General features: G+C 39.2%; 1 protein-coding gene across 5 annotated transcripts in view; it reads right to left on the bottom strand.

Annotated features, from left to right (window-relative positions):
• CACNB2 (calcium voltage-gated channel auxiliary subunit beta 2) overlaps positions 1 to 17972 on the bottom strand; it is a 253162-nt gene that overhangs the window by 116234 nt on the left and 118956 nt on the right. Inside the window, exon 1 of one of the 5 annotated variants that reach the window (XM_054814571.1) lies at positions 5741 to 5919. The exons of the other annotated variants lie outside the window; for them this stretch is intronic. Coding sequence (XP_054670546.1) covers positions 5741 to 5791 — 51 coding nt within the window. The 5' untranslated portion in view covers positions 5792 to 5919. Of the gene's footprint in view, positions 1 to 5740; positions 5920 to 17972 lie in introns of those variants that run through there. 5 annotated transcript variants of the gene reach the window in all.

Genomic DNA, 17972 nt, shown 5'->3' with positions numbered 1-17972 from the left:
TTAGTCAATCTTCCTTGTCTACTCAAATTAACAGAATCTTGTTAGCAGAGAGTAAGAACGTGAATGCTTAGGGCAGGTTTAGAAAGGTCTTCCCTCTCCTACACTCAAATGATATATATTTTTTCCCAGTTATATTCTCCTAGATCGGTGTAAAATGCGATTTTTCAATTACATTTTTCTGTTTGGTACATTTTTTCTCCTTCCTCTTGCTATGATTCACAATCAGTGTTCCTAAAAAGAACGCTCTGAACAGCCTGGTTCCCCGGTGCTGACCATACTGAAGGCTCATGCCTCAAACCAAAGAACAGGCCTCGGACGTCACTTCTGTGTTGGGCTTGCCTTCTCTCTCTGAGACTGCAGGGCTCTGATACTCCAAGGAAGGCACTCCAGCATTTTCTACGTCCCAGTTACAGTTTTAAAGGTGAACCTGTTCGTGTGATTCAGCAGTTATCCCCCACTACCTTTCTCAGGCTCAAATCCATGATACTAAGGTGAGTTCAGTGAGGATTTCTGAAGTCACTGAGAAACTCCTCCTAAGTACAAAAAATTTACTAGAGAATCGATTTACCACAATGAAAAAACTCAGTAATATAAGAATTCTGATCAAATCCATAATTGTTGATCTTAATATGGTAGTGGTCTATAAAAAGACAGTATTTCGAATACCAAGGTACAAGAATTTCTCCTCTCCTGAATTCATAGAACTGAACTTAATCTGTATATCATGTTGTGCATGACATGAACAGAGTAATGGATTTACACTAAATCAGCATCAATGCAAAAAGTTGCTTTAAAAATTTAAGAAGGAAATTATTCTCTCAAGCAGTTCTGTTCAGACACCTTAAGCTTCTCCTAAAATGAAAGATTTCTGCCATTATGATGCTAGTTGCTGTGTTTAAGTCTATACAAATTCTAATGAAGCTGAGAGATCCATGTGAAAGCATAGCGACAGAAGCTGATCTCATTTTCTTGACAGAAAATATTCAGACAAAATCTCATAATGTTCTGGGAACTCACCGATTTACTTTGAATTTGGCAGAAATTTATCAAAAAGTGCTTCATTTGTAAATGACTTTTCCAGCATTCCACTGTACCATAACCAATTGAAGCTACTATATAATTAAGGATGAACCTGTTTCTTACATACTAAAGTGACCCTGTATTCCAAGATGAACTGGAAATATTAGGGAAAAGCAGTACTTTAAAAGTTCAAACATTACTTTTTCCAATGCCTTACTTATATTCATTTACTAGTTTCTAGAGAGCAAATACTGAAGAGATTACTCTTTCCAATAATACTATGATTGGAAAATACTTGTTTCGTTGTTACATTATTATAAGGCAAAAAAGAAATGCATATTTTATTATGATATAATTACAAAGTATATGTGAATGTGACATAAAAAGAAACAACCAGAAACTTTCAAACAAAAACCAGTCACTGAACAGTGCTTAAACACATAAGCAAAATTAGAATCATAGGATAGTCTGGGTTGGAAGTGACCTTTAAAGTTCATCTAGTCCAACTCCCCCAATCATAAGGCTCTTAATAAGAGGGAAAAATGTAAAGCCCAAGCATGTCTGGGTCACACAGATTTTCAAAGAAAGTCCATCCTGATGAACTGAGCTGATGAACTGCATCCTTACAAGACTGTGCTGAATTGCACAGAAATGATAATACATACTTGGCTGAGGACTCTGTCAAACTGAGAAGACACCAAGGTACAACTGTTGCAAATGTGAGCCAGTCTTTCTACTGACATCCTTTGATCAGCATGAGCCTACTCAAAGTGAAATTTAGCTTTCATACCTAGAATTGCTAGCAGAGCTTTAAAATGATTTCCCCCCCAATATTAAGATTCTACCACTATCATTAATTAACAAGCTAATAATTGTTAAGGGATGAATATTCTAAATCATCAATCTGTCAGCATCCTTTCGACAGCCTCAAAACATTCAGAAAAAAATAGAAATTTACATCCACTAAAATACTGCAAAATGCAATGTATCATTAATGACGAGCTGAAGAAAAACAAGTTGTTTTGTGAACAGCAGAAGTAACGAAGCCTGGTTTCCCACACACACCTCCACAATACCTTCAGCTCTCTCTCATTTTCCCTACACACCACATGCTCCGTACGCTCCATTCCCCTCCCCAAACTCCCCTTCCCTTTCTGCGAGGTGCTGGTTGAACGAGAGGCAGCGTTTGTTTCAGCTGCTCTGGCGTTAGACTCGCGCCCATCGGCTGGCTGGATGCTGTGCTCTCTGTTGGATGCCAGAGGAGCCCATCCTCACACCACGCACTGGCACATCCCCACACCGCCATGCCGAGCAAATGGCTTTAACAGCTCCGTCCAGCCCCCAAGAAGATCCCTTATAAGCCCTCGGTACCTCCGAGCTCTCTGCAAGGCTGGTTTAAATCGGCCATTGGATTGAAGTTACTGAGAAGCACAACTAACAGATGGAAGGTGGGATTGCATAAATCTTGTCTTAGGAAACCAACCTAAAAACCAGAGCTGTTATACAAAGACTGTCCATACGCTTTAATATTCAGCAACTTGTTTAAATATGAGATGATGGCATGAGCAGCCATGTAAACAGTTAGTCTGTCAGTCAGTCTGGAGAATTTTCAGAAACCTTTTTCACAGAGCATTGGTTGCTGTTATTAAGCAGTTGCAAGCGCAATGTAAACCACAGGCTTCCGTGCAGTGTACATGCAGCACCAGGGGCACAGAAAAATTTGCAAATACTGTGCATATAACAAAGTACTTTAGGGATCAGTAATTAAAAAAAAAATGCAAAAAAGTGACAGGTGTAAATAGAAAACACGTAAACAGAAAAACCTATTTTCACAATTATAACATCTTCTTTATTTTGGCCCATAGCAAAAAAATCACTTTAAAATAGAGCAGCCCAGTGCTTTAATAGCCAACAAAACGGATATCCCAATGCAATGATGTTTCAAGGCATTTCACATCTCCTCCTTCTACACTCTTTTTATGCTGCACTTCTATCCTGGGAAGCAAAGAGAATTCACCCTTTCAATTTTACGAATTCCTAGGCTGGTTAACTGCAATTTGAAAACAGAATAAAAAATAGAAGCAGCAATTATATATTCCACTGATGCTAAAAACATAAATTCAGGAAAATCTGGGTAAATTGGCAAAAGGCAGGATGTCACTTCTCCGCACAGTGGGTGAGGTAAGGACAAAAAGACACCCTCAGGAGACTGCAAGGAATTACTGCACCTGATGTGCTTACACTTTCTGGCAGTTACTGAAGTTTCCATATTGAAGAATTTCTGTGTCACAAGGACTGTGTTGGTGGTGAAAATGCGTCAGTGGTTAGGCAATAGGTATTATTTTATTTCATCCTACTGTAACATTTTACTTGACTTGAATACTTCTGGGGTCAACTTGTTACAAGGGACATGCTGAAATATGGCAATTCAGAAAAAGTACCCATTCAACGGTTATCTGAATTTCTGTTCAGTTATGCAATTTGTATCCACTTTTGATGGAACATCTGTCATTAAGACGATCATCAATAATCAATTTACTTTATTATATATGCCAAGAAATATGAAAGAGAAAGTTCTCAAGCTATATCTCTTTTTTAATCTTCCCAATCTTCCCATTACTTTCCTCTTAGCCATCTAAACAATTCCTTTTTTTAATTAGATAATGTTTGAGGACTAGTACCACTAAAACCAAGCTAATTTGCAAGCACACCTTTGAAATGCTTCTGAACAAGAAGTGACTATAGCCAAAATTCACATTAGCAAAGCTAAATGGTCTCTTCCCCTCATGATACATCTAGAAACTAGGATAGAAACTGAGGAAATATAAAAAGAATGGTCATCAACCATCACTTTAAAGAAGGATTAACCAAACGTTCAGTAATCCATATAATATACACAGCTGAATCCCTTCAGCCAAATTTTATTCTGCTCTTTCTGTGTTCCACTTCACCTATCCTGCTGTGCTGCTGCTTCTCAGTTCACCAGGGCTGTACATCCACAGCACCCCTGCGATCCCCCCACCCTGTCACAGTAACTTCTTCCTCCACCCTCCAGGACCTCTATGACTATGCCAAATTGAGTGTGGACTTCTTCAGGGTGTGATATGAGGGAAAAGCTTCGTTTTACTCTATAGCCCGGGTAAATCAAACTCACCTTCCCCTTGATGACATTATTTGACGACCAGTAGACAGAAAGATGAAAATATTCCATGGAAACATGGGCATTATTTGTGCTAAGTTCTAACATCAGGTAGCCTCTCTTTAGGAAAACAATATTTTCAAATTGATTTTTCTTCCTCATTTTACACCCTTTTTGCAACCAAAAGAGTTAGTCTCCAATTTTCCCCCATTTAAAATTGTACTGGTATTGTCAGAGAACCCCCAAACCCATTAATTCATCAGAACTCTTAAGAACTGCTTGGAAAAGATACCTATTAAAACTTAAAGACTTCAGCTTTTAACTATAATAATTACATAAGAAAATGTAAAATCTAAAGACAGCTAAAGCTACAGTTGGACCTGATGATCTCAAGGGTCTTTTCCAACCTAAATGATTCTATGATTCTACTAGTAGCCGATTTCTGCTGTTCTGAACATCCATGCCGAAAACAAGTCCAGTGGAGTTGCATAAAGTAGTTGTGTACCTTCAGGGCACACTTCCTATAAGACCCATTGTTGCTTTATTCTCCCCACAAACATACAAGCATGTTCTAATTTGAGTAAAGAAAAGTTTTCCATAAGAGGAGGATAGAATGGATGTTAGCAATAACTACTCAGCTTCCTATGTGGAGATCCCTAAATAATCCAGGAATAGGAATGATCCAAATTTGATTTCCTTATAGAAGAAAACTGTGGAGCAGCCATTACACAAGACACTGTCCCTGGGTTTTCTCAGAATAACTCTGGAAAGCTAATGTCATGCCTATGGTACACTTCTTCCACTGCAACTATATTCAAATCTCTCATAAAGGTTACAGAAAACAGCAAGTTTAAGCCAAACGTTTGGTTTAAGTTTATGCCTACGTTACTTTTATTATTTTAATCTCCATCCTTTGTTTTCTACAGTGTAAAAAAAGAAAACAAAGCACATCCAATACTAACTTTAAAAAAAAATTTGTTATTTATTTATATTTTATTTCACAAGCACAGCTGTGGTGGGGTATCTGCTACTAGTAGTCCCTGGCCCCGGGGATACACGTACCTGGTAAAATGCTGCCAGACCAAAACTCCTGAGTCTCTTACAACCTAATCCAAACCAAAAGCAATACAGAGTGTAACAGAGAATGTACTTCAAACTACTGCCAGCAGAGAGTCCCATTGCCCTCGGATTGCGGAGAAAACAATCATTTAGCACAATCCCCCAAAACACGGAAGGAACAGCAAGTTACTTCGGTTTAGCTGTTTTAACAGGGTTATAGACAGAAGCGCTCTCAGCGACAGCCACCTGTGAGTGCTCCCCCTTCCCCTCAGCTCCAGATTTTTGCAGTTTTTCGACACGACAGCAAGCTAGCACGTTTTTTAAAAAGGAAACTCAAAGTATAATTTGGACTTCCACGAAAAGGCTGGCACATTTTTCAACAACATTTGAGCTTGCCTAGATGAGAGCAAAGTGAAACAGTTTAACTGTAATTAAGTTAACTTGCAAGCCAGCCCGTACATTGCATTGTAAAATTAAAGGGCTCCCGAGCATCTGGCCTGCACTCCTTCAGCATATGCTTACCCCAGGAGTAACGTGCTTAGTTTGAGGAGACATCAGGCGTCTGTCAAGCATGTCAGCCTCACTCCAAGCAGGCCAGCCCTTCCAGCAGCAGCAACGCTTCTTACAGGAGCAAAACCTCCGACGCAAAGCAGCGCACCAGCGAAAACTTCAGCAAATCAGCCTGCAGTGACCATTGTTTGAGTTCCTTGTCCAAGGCCTGGTTTGAAGCGCCCGGTTTTTGTCTATATGGAGTGATACTGTTAGCTGGCGATTTCTCTCAGCTGTTGATCTGATTCAGTCCCTATGTTAGGTTACAGCTCAGCAGAGAACCCGTCACCATCAATTACCAAGGAGGAGTGGGAGGGCTCCGCGCTCGCGGTGACGTCAGCTGCTTTAGGAATGAAGCCTGCACACTTGCTGGAGTAACATAACATTTTATTAATCTCAGATGCATGCCTTGCAGCACGCATGGCCTCCTGTGAACATACAAGAACTGGCTATGGAGCCAGAAACAAATCATGGAGTAGCATCTGAACATGCAAACTTGGTAATCGGATTTCTTGATGTTTGTGGATACGGACATTTATTATTTTTTTCCTGAACAGAGGTATTAGGCACTGGTATTTCAAGTTAGAAATCTCAATTCAGGTTGGAAATCTCTCCTGTAAAAGGAAAATTATGCTTGATCGTAGTAAAGATAGAAGACCTATTACAGTAGAAGATACATTCACATGAACCTTTATTATAGCTCTTTATAAAAACTACCATCCAAAAAAAAAAAATCAGTAGACACATCAGCATGGCAGTACTTCTATGCATTAACTGGTCCACGGGAATCATCAGGAAAAGTCACATGCATAATATTATTGGCCCTAATGAGTTTAAGACTTTGCAAGAGTAGGGTCAACTGGCTTAAAATAAGAATATAGGTTAAATGTAAATAAGAATGAAGGACACACATATGTATTGGTCAGAGGTTTCTGGAGGTGTAGTAATGAGGAGTAAGGAGCAGGCAGCAACAGGCAGGGAATGGTATGAACAGAGAAAAAGCTGTGGAGAAGCAACTTTCTGCTCCCGCTACCACGGAGATAACAAATGAAGAGGCAGTGACTCCTGAGGCTAGCAACAAGCACAAACAGGTTTTTTGCTCCAGCTGCTCAGCGAGCTAGGCAATCTTCTCCTTTGCTTATGCCTCCAGACTGGCCTTGAATCAGCATGCAAGGCAAACAAAGCACATAGGACAAATTCTGGTCCCTGAGAGCTGAAAATATTGCCTATTTCCAAAGGCGAAATTCTTAACACTGACTTCGTAAGTAGACTGTGAAGTCTGGAGAGGGAAGGGCAGACCCCACCTGCAAGTCTCACAGTAAGAATCAAAACAGATTTTTTTTTTTTTTTTTTTTAAATAAAGACTTCAGACTGGCTTCCATTTATATTAACAGTTTCTACACATATTTTCACACAGTCACTTTTTACATTTATCAAGGTCAATACAAAGTTATGCACTGCCCCCCCCCCCGCAGTGTGACTTCTTATATTAGCTGCATACCATATTGTTAACATTTCTAACTCACTGGAACTAGAAGTGACTTTTAGTTTATACATGGTCAAGTTTGGTTTGTTGGGGGGTTTTTTGCGGTTTTTTGGTTTGGTGGTTTGGGATTTTTTTTTCAAGGGGAGGCTAGGAATGCAGGATAGTTAAAATTGTATCACTGCTCCAGAAACCAATATACATGTTAGGTTCAGTTCAGCTGTCAAAATCAAATTAAATCGGTAGAAACCTTACATAAGTTTTGATAATAGCCAGATATTTCTTTCTCATGAAATAGATATTTCTATTTACGTGAAATAGATTCAGCAAAGAAAAATTCACAGAACACTGACAACCTCTTGTATAATTTATTTTGACTTCCATAAGGCACTTCTAGGATGCATTATTAAACTGGAAATGTCGAAACAACCACTGTTTTCAGAGGAAGCAAACAGTAAACTTCAGCGAATACAATTTTAGAAGGCTGTGAGAAGTATAGCAATTTCTGATGCAATACTGTATTAATAAAGTTTGGGGCTTTTTGCAGTACAATTACTGAGCTAGCTTTTTGGCAAAATTATGATCCTTAAAAAGTTTCACACATGCTGTGGGACACAAATACCTTGGGGCAAATCAGAACTACTCTGAAGAATACACAATCACAGTCTGAGCTGGAATATTGCAATTAGGACAGGGCAGCTCTGATTCCAGAGGCTTATTTTCTGCCCTTCAGCAGATTTTACAGAATACTGAAACTAAGCTTGCAAGACCAGGCTGTCATCATGGCAAATTTTGGCATCACAATATTGAAACAAAAGAACTTTGTATTGGAAAACACAGTAATAAGATGATTTAAACTGCAGAAACAGCAATAGAGAAATTCCCTGGTACTGATCATAACATTTCAAAAGCTCCCTAAATCTTCTAGCCATACAATAGAAACCACTTCTTTTTCTTTTTTATGCTTTTTTTTTTTTTTTAAACTTCTGACCAGCAGACAGTTACAGAACTAGTGTGTGGGAAATGCTAGATGACTTCTGCCCTTTTTTGCCCAAGAGTATGAATTATCACCTTAGAAGTACCAGGTCTGTTAAAAGCTGAGTGCAACCTGACAAATCAATATAAGGTCTTTATTAAGAGAACAGAAACACAATTCATCCAATGAATACCATTTTCATTCATTAATTTTGTATAGCGCTAACGGAGAAGTAGCTTTAACATTAATTATTAATACTCTATATTTACACAGTATTTTTGTCAGAAGTCTCAATCAATTTTAAACATAACCTGATGAAATTTTACTATGTTTGGGCTATAAATGCCATTAAGCACATAAGAGAAGAGAAGCACTGATTGACACTTTCTCAGTAACATACTAATGTGAATGTTTAAGTTTTTTTAGTTTAGCAAATCAAGGTATCCGTCCTCTGCCTGTTTTCATCCCAAACTGAAAATTCATGTCTGTCTAAAAAAGTTCTTCTTGACAAACCAGATTATAAATGAGTTGTTAGAGAGCACAACAGTCAATATCTCCAAAATAATAAAAGCTTAGACATATGAGTAATTTTTTCTCATCACCAAGTTATTGTGCATCAGCTGATCCATATGTGGACATGTGGGCACTCTCAGCATATGGCAAACAAATTAAGGCAATTTATTGTAACTCTGCCTCATTATGGATTATATTATCTGGCATTTGCTGATGGATAAATGCATGAACAGGTAATGAACGGCAACTTGTCAATCCACGTCTAAATCTAATATACATTTATATACAGGAGGATTCTTCTGTTTCTCCTTCCTTTTCCATTTTAAAGGCAGGTACTGTGTTTGTTTTTCTTCAGTTACCTGAGATATCAAATTTACTTTTATTCAGTTATCAGGCACTTCACCAGTCTTACACAGTTTCTCAAAAGATAACCATGTTTCTGAAATTCCTCAGCCAACTCTTTATGTATTCTAGTATCCCATAAAAAGACTTCAGGTTGAGTTAAGTATGGTCCAAGCTGTTCCCTTTCCCTCTTTGAAGGGGAATATTTGTTCATGTAAGTTACACATGTTGCCAGCTCTTCTCACCTGGCAAAAGTCAACTTTAGAAGATTTTCCTTTCCCCTTTGAGAAGACCCTAAGTCTTCCCAAAAGACATCAAGGTATTAAAATCCCTCATTTATTTAACATGACAAGAGAGCAGAACTCTGTATATGCCTACGCAAAGTTGATAGATATGAATTTTGACATGTACAAAATTTTTGTTGAGAAGACAGATGATAAATTAGTCAAAGCTCACACAGTCAACAATTCAGCAGCAAACAGATCCAAACCCAGATTTCTTAATTTGCTACAACAGCCTTTCCACAGAAAACACGCAAAACCACCCGAGTCCTGTTGGCAGGAGACTGCTCAGTTCCCTTGCTCATGTCAAGCTCATGAAGGTCTCTCAGGTTCATCATTTCCTCTCAATCTTTACCGAAGGGCAAGTCCTCCACTTGGTGGTTTGCACACTAACAGAATAGGGCCGCTCACGCAGCAGTCCCGGGTGCGATGCCGAGAGAGTGGCTGATTGATGCTTCTAGCAAAAGACAATAACCAGCTGCTCACCCAGCACGGTGGGAGCTGAGCTAGTTATGGAAGAGCCGACTGCTTCCCAAGTACACTCTGCCCAGTCCGAGTAAGGGACATGAAGCGGGCCTCCCACCTCCAAGTTTCTTTGCTAGTCAATCTCTTGTTTTTCTCTCTGTGGCCAATGAAAACTCAACTATTTTCTATAAGTGAGACAGGATTCAGGATGAAAAATTCATCACAGAATAAAGGACAAAATTCTGTAACACCTAAATATTGCAAAATAGGTTCGAAGGTCTGAAACAGGTGAGTACTCAAACCAGCAGGGTTACTGGTTATAGGAAAGGGTTTTTTTTAAATTATTATTATTTATTTTTTTAATAAGGGCAAACTGACTTGGTTAGATACCTACTGGAAGAAAAAGGTTCACAGCTATGTTTTACAATTAAAATGCACAATAAGAGTGCCTGGCTTACCAAGAACTGCACCATAATATTCCTCATTTTTGACAAGCTAATTTGAGGAATTTGTCTTGCAAACTGTTACTCCTGAGAGCAACAGTTGCATTTGAGAGCAAACTATTGCATCGTCATAGATGCTGATCTTCCTGACTTCAAATACACAGTGCTTTGCCAAATATTAATTTAATAGACAATGTGGAATTCCACCAGTCCAAATACATTCCCACCTTTACATGACACTGCCTTACTGCAAGGTCCACAAAGCAGGATCAGTGTGCAACAGTACTGTAAGGTTAGGTGTTGGTAAGGAAAGCAGGGTTCACAGAGCTCCTACAGATAGTTCTTAATTTCTGCAGAGAAGGACCTTTAGCACTAGATGAAAATTTAAGTTCCCTGGTGGCACTGAAAGATGTGTTAGGAACTTTACAGGAATCCAAGTGCAGCATATCAAACCTAAACATCACATAAAACAGCTAAACTAACAATTTAAATTGCTGAGAGCAGAACTCTTGGTCCTCTCCACTCCTGCCCCCATCCCTGGTACCTCCAGCAGTGCCCTCCCTCCCCTCTGCTCCTCCCAGCACTTGTCAGACCCCTCCAGGAGTACAGTGACATAGCTAGCCTGGCAGGAAACTACTTGTTTGGGGGTTTTTTTATATCTCATACTTTTTTCCTGCCAGGTCAGTAAGACAAAAATAGCTAAAAGGAACAAAAGCAAGGGAAAAGATGCTGGTAGTGGTGAGGCAACAACCCTCCACCACCCAAACCTCACTGTGAAGCATTACGAGATAACCCACCAAGGGCCTAATTCCCTTCGTGAATGTAATTTCTATATTGTAATGCATAGCGATAGCTATGCAAAGTAATGCTGTATCAGTTTAAAAGCAGAAAAAAACAAGTATCTCACACTCAAGCCATTAATAATTAACCACCCACACACAAACACTCAAGTAAACAGAAAAAAATGACAGCTTTAAGATACATACAGTTGTGCTTAACATTTAAATGAAGTATTTTTTTATTAAAGATAATTCATGTCAAATTTTTCCCCTTCAAAGTACAAATTTAACTCCAGCCACAGAGAATAAGGCACACCTCTCCATCCATACGTTTTGATTTTATACTTACAATAGCTACAGACAATGTTAGCTTGCTGCAATCTCCTTCGATGCTAATTCTCCTGAAAATGTTCTTATTGGCGCGATCTGAAGCCCACAAGGCTCTCTTCGGTTGGCTTTAGATTAGGCCCTTACATAACTGTAACATCTGGGGCCCATTTCTACTATGCAAGTTCCAACAGACACAATTTCTGTGTGTATAAATTCATTTCTATTTAACAGATGCCTGTATTTTGGAAAAGCAGAATCGATATGCAATTCTGTCCATTTGAACGTGCAAGTTAATACATATTCTCACAGAATAGAATGAAATAAATAACACAATGTTGTATGACATACATCTTTAATGTATTCCAGTGTGTTTTTCTTAACAACTGCTGTGCTTTGCAAATTCATGTCCATCTCTGCACAGGGGATAAAAACCACAGCAGATCATTATTGCCACAGCTGGAACTACTGGAAGGGAGAAGGTTCCAGGGTCAGTACTCTTCTCCCACATTATTTTTATACAAAGTATTGCATATACTTTGTAAATTCTAGATTAATCTGTGATCTTACTCAGGAGACAGCAAAGCAATCTAATACTAAAGTACAAAGACACAAAGTACCGTTGCATAGCCCATGTGAGGCAATTGCCAATACGTGAGTGAATGCGTATTTGTTTATGTGCAACTCCACAGTGAAGTTTGGAAGGGATTGTTATCAATTAGTGAAAACTCCCCGTACATTAGCCCTTGAGGTTATATGTAATGAAGAAGTATGATGAACTGTTATAATCTACTTTGTTCTTAAGCATAATTTTCCCCCAGTGAAGAGCAATTACAAGTTCTTGGTTTTGTTTTTTTTTCTACCAACAATAAAAACATCACAGAAGGATATCTATATACATCCTTGTAACTGGACAAACAAAATATTAACAGGATTATCACTAAATCCTTGTGAAGAATTCAGTATTACTACTATAGAAAAAACCTTGTGAAATAAATAGAGAAGCCAGAACTACTACCCAGTAAGGTGCACTGGTTTACAGGGAATCAGAGAATCATCTTCAGATTATAGTAAGATTCTGTCAAAAATATGTCAGTACAACAGTTCATTAAAAGGACTAAAAATAAGCTATTTTAAAACTATTTTCCCAACTTCTCTCAATGCAATAAGAGTGGATTGTTCACACTCTCATCTATTGTATTTCATGTTCTCTGTTGGAGAACCATTTATCACAGAATACTACAGCCTACAAATATCTGGGATTATCTTTCTGTACTGATAGAAGTTATAGTTTATTAGTCTGGTAATGTAGAATTTTCATTGATCCTTCACAAACAGCAGCAGTTTCCATCCATCAATCTAAAAGGCACTGGACTTCGCAATTCACAGTTCAACGCTACTTATATGGATTAGGAAATCAATTACTTGCCAATTAAGACATGTAAATAGGCTCAATGAAACAATGTAACACAGAAAAAAAACCCCACCTAACTTAGTCTTTTTAATAATAACACTGTAATATTTTTTTTTTCTTATAAGCAAAGAATGACAAAACCCATAGTCATACCAAGGTTAAACTACAATGTATTACACCCAGAGCCTACTTTGACAGAGGATTAGCAAGACTGCAAAATAAAGCAATTAAGCATTTGGTCAACTTTAATTTAATTCCCTTGTCTTCACCTACGTAATCACATTTTGATTTCCAGAGAGCTCCTACATTTTTCAGTGCACAGACAGATGAATGTTTACTGAGCTGCTACCTTATATATAATTTTTCTCCTCTTTGTTCTGCGGAGTGTTTGGGCCCCAGGCCTCCTGTATTGCTCGGAAGCCTGTATTATTAACTTGTTCTTGGAATTTTCTGAGAATCTCATCATTAGCATTTTCTATAGCTTCAAAAAGAATTTATCTTCACATTAAGAAGCACAGTAAGATGAAGAGGGCTTTTTTAGCACTTTACACATGACACTTAAAGCAGGCAGAATACAGGTAGAAGGGGCTGCTAGTTCTGAAGGCCATGGTATCTCCTCAGCATTTCAAATGAGAGCATCTTTTTTTTCGCCTGTAGCACCAAAATTTGGTGTGTAATAGAAAGCCACCTGCCCCAGTACCAGTGTCTCCTCCCCAAGTAGTTGACAACAGGAAGAGATCCTCTCGCAAGGCCACACGTCTTTGGAAGACAAGCAGAATAACAATCAAAAAGAAGAAAGTTTTTTTTTAAAGTAGAAGGAAAGTGCTAATTAATGGGTACAACAGAATTCAAACACAGATGAACCCCTTAAAGCAGAAGCATTCCTCCTTTTGTATTTTGATCTCAAAGATCAGTCCTCAAGTAAGAACTTGAGCTATCTCAACCACCTGCAGTGTAAGTTCAGAAACCATATTTATGTTGAGTAAATAACATATGCGGCGAGTGGACACAACGTGTTCTTGGAATACAAATCCAATGAGAGCCAGTGAACACACATTAAATAAACCTTAGACATAGTACCACTGTCGCAGTTCTTGTGCCAGACCTCGTGGAGAGTAAACTGTCTTGTGGAAGGGTATCACCACACACTTGGTACAGCTTTTTTTTTTTTTTTTTTTCACATGTCAAGTGCTAAATTAACAGATGAGGGGAAGAAAGAGAGAAGAAAAGGAGATACACTCCGAGTTCTTCAACTTTCAAAGTTAGCTTAAAGACTGATATGAAACATAAGTCCCAGGAAGCGTCATGGTGCTAAGCTGCCCCTAAGGCTTCATGGCCGAGAGATGCCTCTGCAAAATCTTCCAAGGAAGGAGGTTGATGTTAAATATACTTAAAGTTTCCTTTTCATTCCTTTTATGTTTTTCTTTTTTAACTCTGGTTCTGGTTTTGTGATCAAGGACTTAGCTTTCCCTCTGGTAAAATAAAAAGCAACCTCTTGTTGCGTTAAAGCACAAATTCTCCAGAAACATCACACCCAAATGTGGGGTACTAAGGGCAAAGAGTCCCCTTAAATGACTATGCCCAGGAGAAAAAAATGCACGTTCAAAGAAGTGCTGTGCATTTCCATTAAACTACCTAGGTCAGTACGGATGTTAGTACTGTCAAGTACCAGGTTACGGGAAGGAGTTTTTTTTCCCTAGAGCATTAAACAGTGCTTTCGACCACGAACTAGGCACCAGAGGGACAGTCTGTGACAGCAGGAACTACCGAGAAGGTTACATTATCTCTGCAAATAGAGACTTCAGCTGATGGTGTTATTTTATTTTCCTCCCTAATACAATTCAGTCCATTTCTTTCCCATGATTACTTCCTTAATATTCTCCAAGAGCCAAGGACATGATATACCCTGCTTTAAAACCTGATTTTGCCCATAACCAGAAGTTACAGTAGACACTGTGCTTCCTATTGAACTTTGCTGTATAGCCAATGTCAGTATGTTGTTTGAAAAGTTTCATTTTCAACACAGAACATATTTGTGAAAGTACTATTTTTCAAAAGCAGAAGAATTTGGAGAACAATTTAACCAAAAGAGTCTTAATATTTTTAACAGACAGTGCAATACCACTGATTGCATTTCAGATCAGCTGTACGGTTAAAAAAAAAAAAAGAAAATTACTCTGCAAAACAGCTACTGCTCTGTGAATTATCAAGCACAACATGACTTACAAATGATTGCTAAAATGTACTCACGGCTGTGCAAATGCCCATCTTTCACACAAGGGCAGAAACACTTTTTCAATAAACATGGAGGTACCTCCAGGGGCTGGAGGAAGATCAGGACTTTTCCTCCTGGCTCCTCGTCCACCTAGCAGAGCAACCACTGCAGGGGTCCAGAAGATAAATAGGTGATGATTAGCATGGGACAGTATTCCTGGCTCCTCTTACTGGGGTCTAATGCATCAAACACGCCCGCACCATTCTCCCGAACTGAAGCCAACTGGCTTAGAGTTGCCCAAGTCCATAGTATTAAACTAACTCTCTTCCCCTTCAAAAAAGGATGGCTGAATCCAAACCGCCCCGTAGGAATACCACCTGGCCTGTGCTGTCGCACCAGCAATGCCAAAGAGCTGCCTGGAAGACTGCAAGTTAGTCCTGGTCAAACGCACACCAGGGACCACTCTGACAACTCTACAGAGTTGCGCTCCTGTGCCAGGAAACCTCTGACGTTCCTCAGGTCCCATGTACAGAAACAGCCTTAGCACTGGACAGCTTCAGTAACTCCTACAGGCAAAGCCAGGCCCCATTTATGGCCACAAATGTACTTTAAAATACACTCAGGTGATCGTTTCACCATCGTTTCTGAGCCAACTCAACTATTTCCATTTTGTATCCTCACCTGCTCATCTGGAGTTTTCTTTCAATCCAGCACCACGTGGCATCAACCCAGACCAACACTGTGCTGCTAAAACCTCTCCAGTGTCTTTCCAGAGACTCCCCTGCATCCCTGCCTGGTGGGACAGACAGCTGCTCCTGCCTGGTGGGACAGACATCCATTCCTGCCTGGTGGGACAGAGAGCCATCTGTCCCCTCGGTAGGCAGGGCCAGCCCACCGGCCACCCGCCAGCACAGAGCATCTCGCGCGGGTCTTACAGGCTTTGAGACTTTCTGTCAAATTTGAGCACCGCTAATATCGGCTTATTTCTGTTCGGAATCTTCTTCCTCTTTCACTTCAACTCAGTTAATTATTTCCATACAGCTTTGTAAAGCATGTAAAAGGACATTTAGAAAACAAAACTGTGTTGGATGCAGCGCTGTCATTTCAATGCCTGGATAGTTTAATGCAGCTGATGTTTGTTCAAGGCCTGGGTTACGTATGCATCCGCCACACTTCCAGGCATTTTACACACAGATTTAGGATTACTGATGGCATCCATTAAGACAAATACATATTTATCTCCTTGCAACTGGGGTTATTTCTACAAACCTCTTTAAGACTAGTTTTCACTGATACTGACCCACCCCAACCACTGCTTCCCTTCTCATCACCTTTCCACACCAAATTTCATTACCTTCTAGACACAGAAAATATTCAGATCAATATAACATAATAAAAATTAAAGCGCATGTTCACTTTGGATCACCTGGAAAGAATTTCAAACTTTATGGCTCCCCAAGACTGTGCTTCCTCCTGTACAGCTGCAGAGAGAAGAGGTTTGGGCGAGCATTTTTTTGGTTTGTTTTTTATTCTTGGCCGATAAAAGATTTTAGTGGTGCAGCAAATCAAACATACTAAATCTGTGTGCTTCAGCTCCAGACACTGGTCACAAGCAGCAAGTAATCAGAAATAGGAATTAAGAGAATGATTTTGTGTCCCAGATCTGGGGAATGCCACAGGATTGCTGGGCAGTATTTAGGCAAGAGGCTGCTGGAAAGAAGCTTCTAGAAAAAAACAAAACCAAAACAACAACACAAACCCAAACCAAAACAGAACACAAAACTCCCATTTGCTATTTCTGGTACATAACAGATATTTTGGGATTAGCTCCTGATGTAGAGAGGTGAATACACTGTAGAACAGAAATAATGTGAATTATAAAAGCAATTAGGCTGCTTGTGTAACAGAAATAAAACCAGGGAAAGGGATTAAGGAAGAAAAGAGAATGAACCAAACGCAAGGATTTTCTAAAAGAGCACATTTTACTACAGAAATGATTTTGAATCTGATGCACGGCTGCGGCACGCTCGGTGCTGTTCTGCCCACCCAAACCCCTCTGCCTGCCCCACAGCTGAGGCAGAGAGAGGGAGGAAGGACTTTTTCCAGCTCCTGGGTGGTAAAGAAACATGGAATTAATCTCTTGCATTTCTTCCTTAAAGTATTAGAAACTGAAATCATATTGTTGACTGAATTTTTAATGATTATATTTTTTGTTTCATTAATAGTACACAGAAGTCAGAGATGAAGCACTCTTCATCAGGCTCTGCTGTCCTCCATGCACCACGCAAACGCTGGCAACACAAAACCCCAGAAGTTTACACAGTTTTGTGGCGCCTGACGGCAGTGAGCCCCGAGCTACAGATAGGAAACCAGTATTCAGTCTTATGCGATTATCTGATCACGTGAATCCCAAATACCACTTTGGTACATCTGAAAACATTAAGATCTCAACCATAACACTGTAAAGGAATATTTATAAATCAGATTAATTTTTAAGAATTCAATTATTCAGATTACTTCTTTTTTAAATTACAACTGCTTATTTCTATATCCACCTTTTTTTCAACCATGGCTGTTACTCAAGCTCACCTTCAACTCTGCATTAATTCCTTTCTGTGTCTTCTCTGTGCTTCCATCTTCTGCCACTCACTTATATACATCATTATGCTCTTCTCCCTCTATGTCACTTGCTGCTCTCACCATATTTTGATTTTTTGGGGTTTTTTTAATTAATATGATTTTCCTTCCAATAGTCTTTTAATCCATCCTACTTCAACTTACTCTGCTGTTTTCCTATTGGTGCTCCTTGAAAAACAAACAAAACCCTGCAAGGAAACCTCTGCTCCAAATCTTACTTTCACTCAGGAAATCAGAATTTAATCAAACAGTAGCAGAACTTTTGTTTTAAATACGTGAAACCTGACCTGAGATCTGTCAGGGAATACAGTTTCCTTAAAAAAAATTCTT

This window comes from Grus americana, chromosome 2 (genome assembly GCF_028858705.1).
Source record: "Grus americana isolate bGruAme1 chromosome 2, bGruAme1.mat, whole genome shotgun sequence".
Lineage (NCBI taxonomy): Eukaryota > Metazoa > Chordata > Aves > Gruiformes > Gruidae > Grus > Grus americana.
Note: the sequence above shows the minus strand (reverse complement) of the source record. Positions and strands in the feature narration are given on the sequence as shown.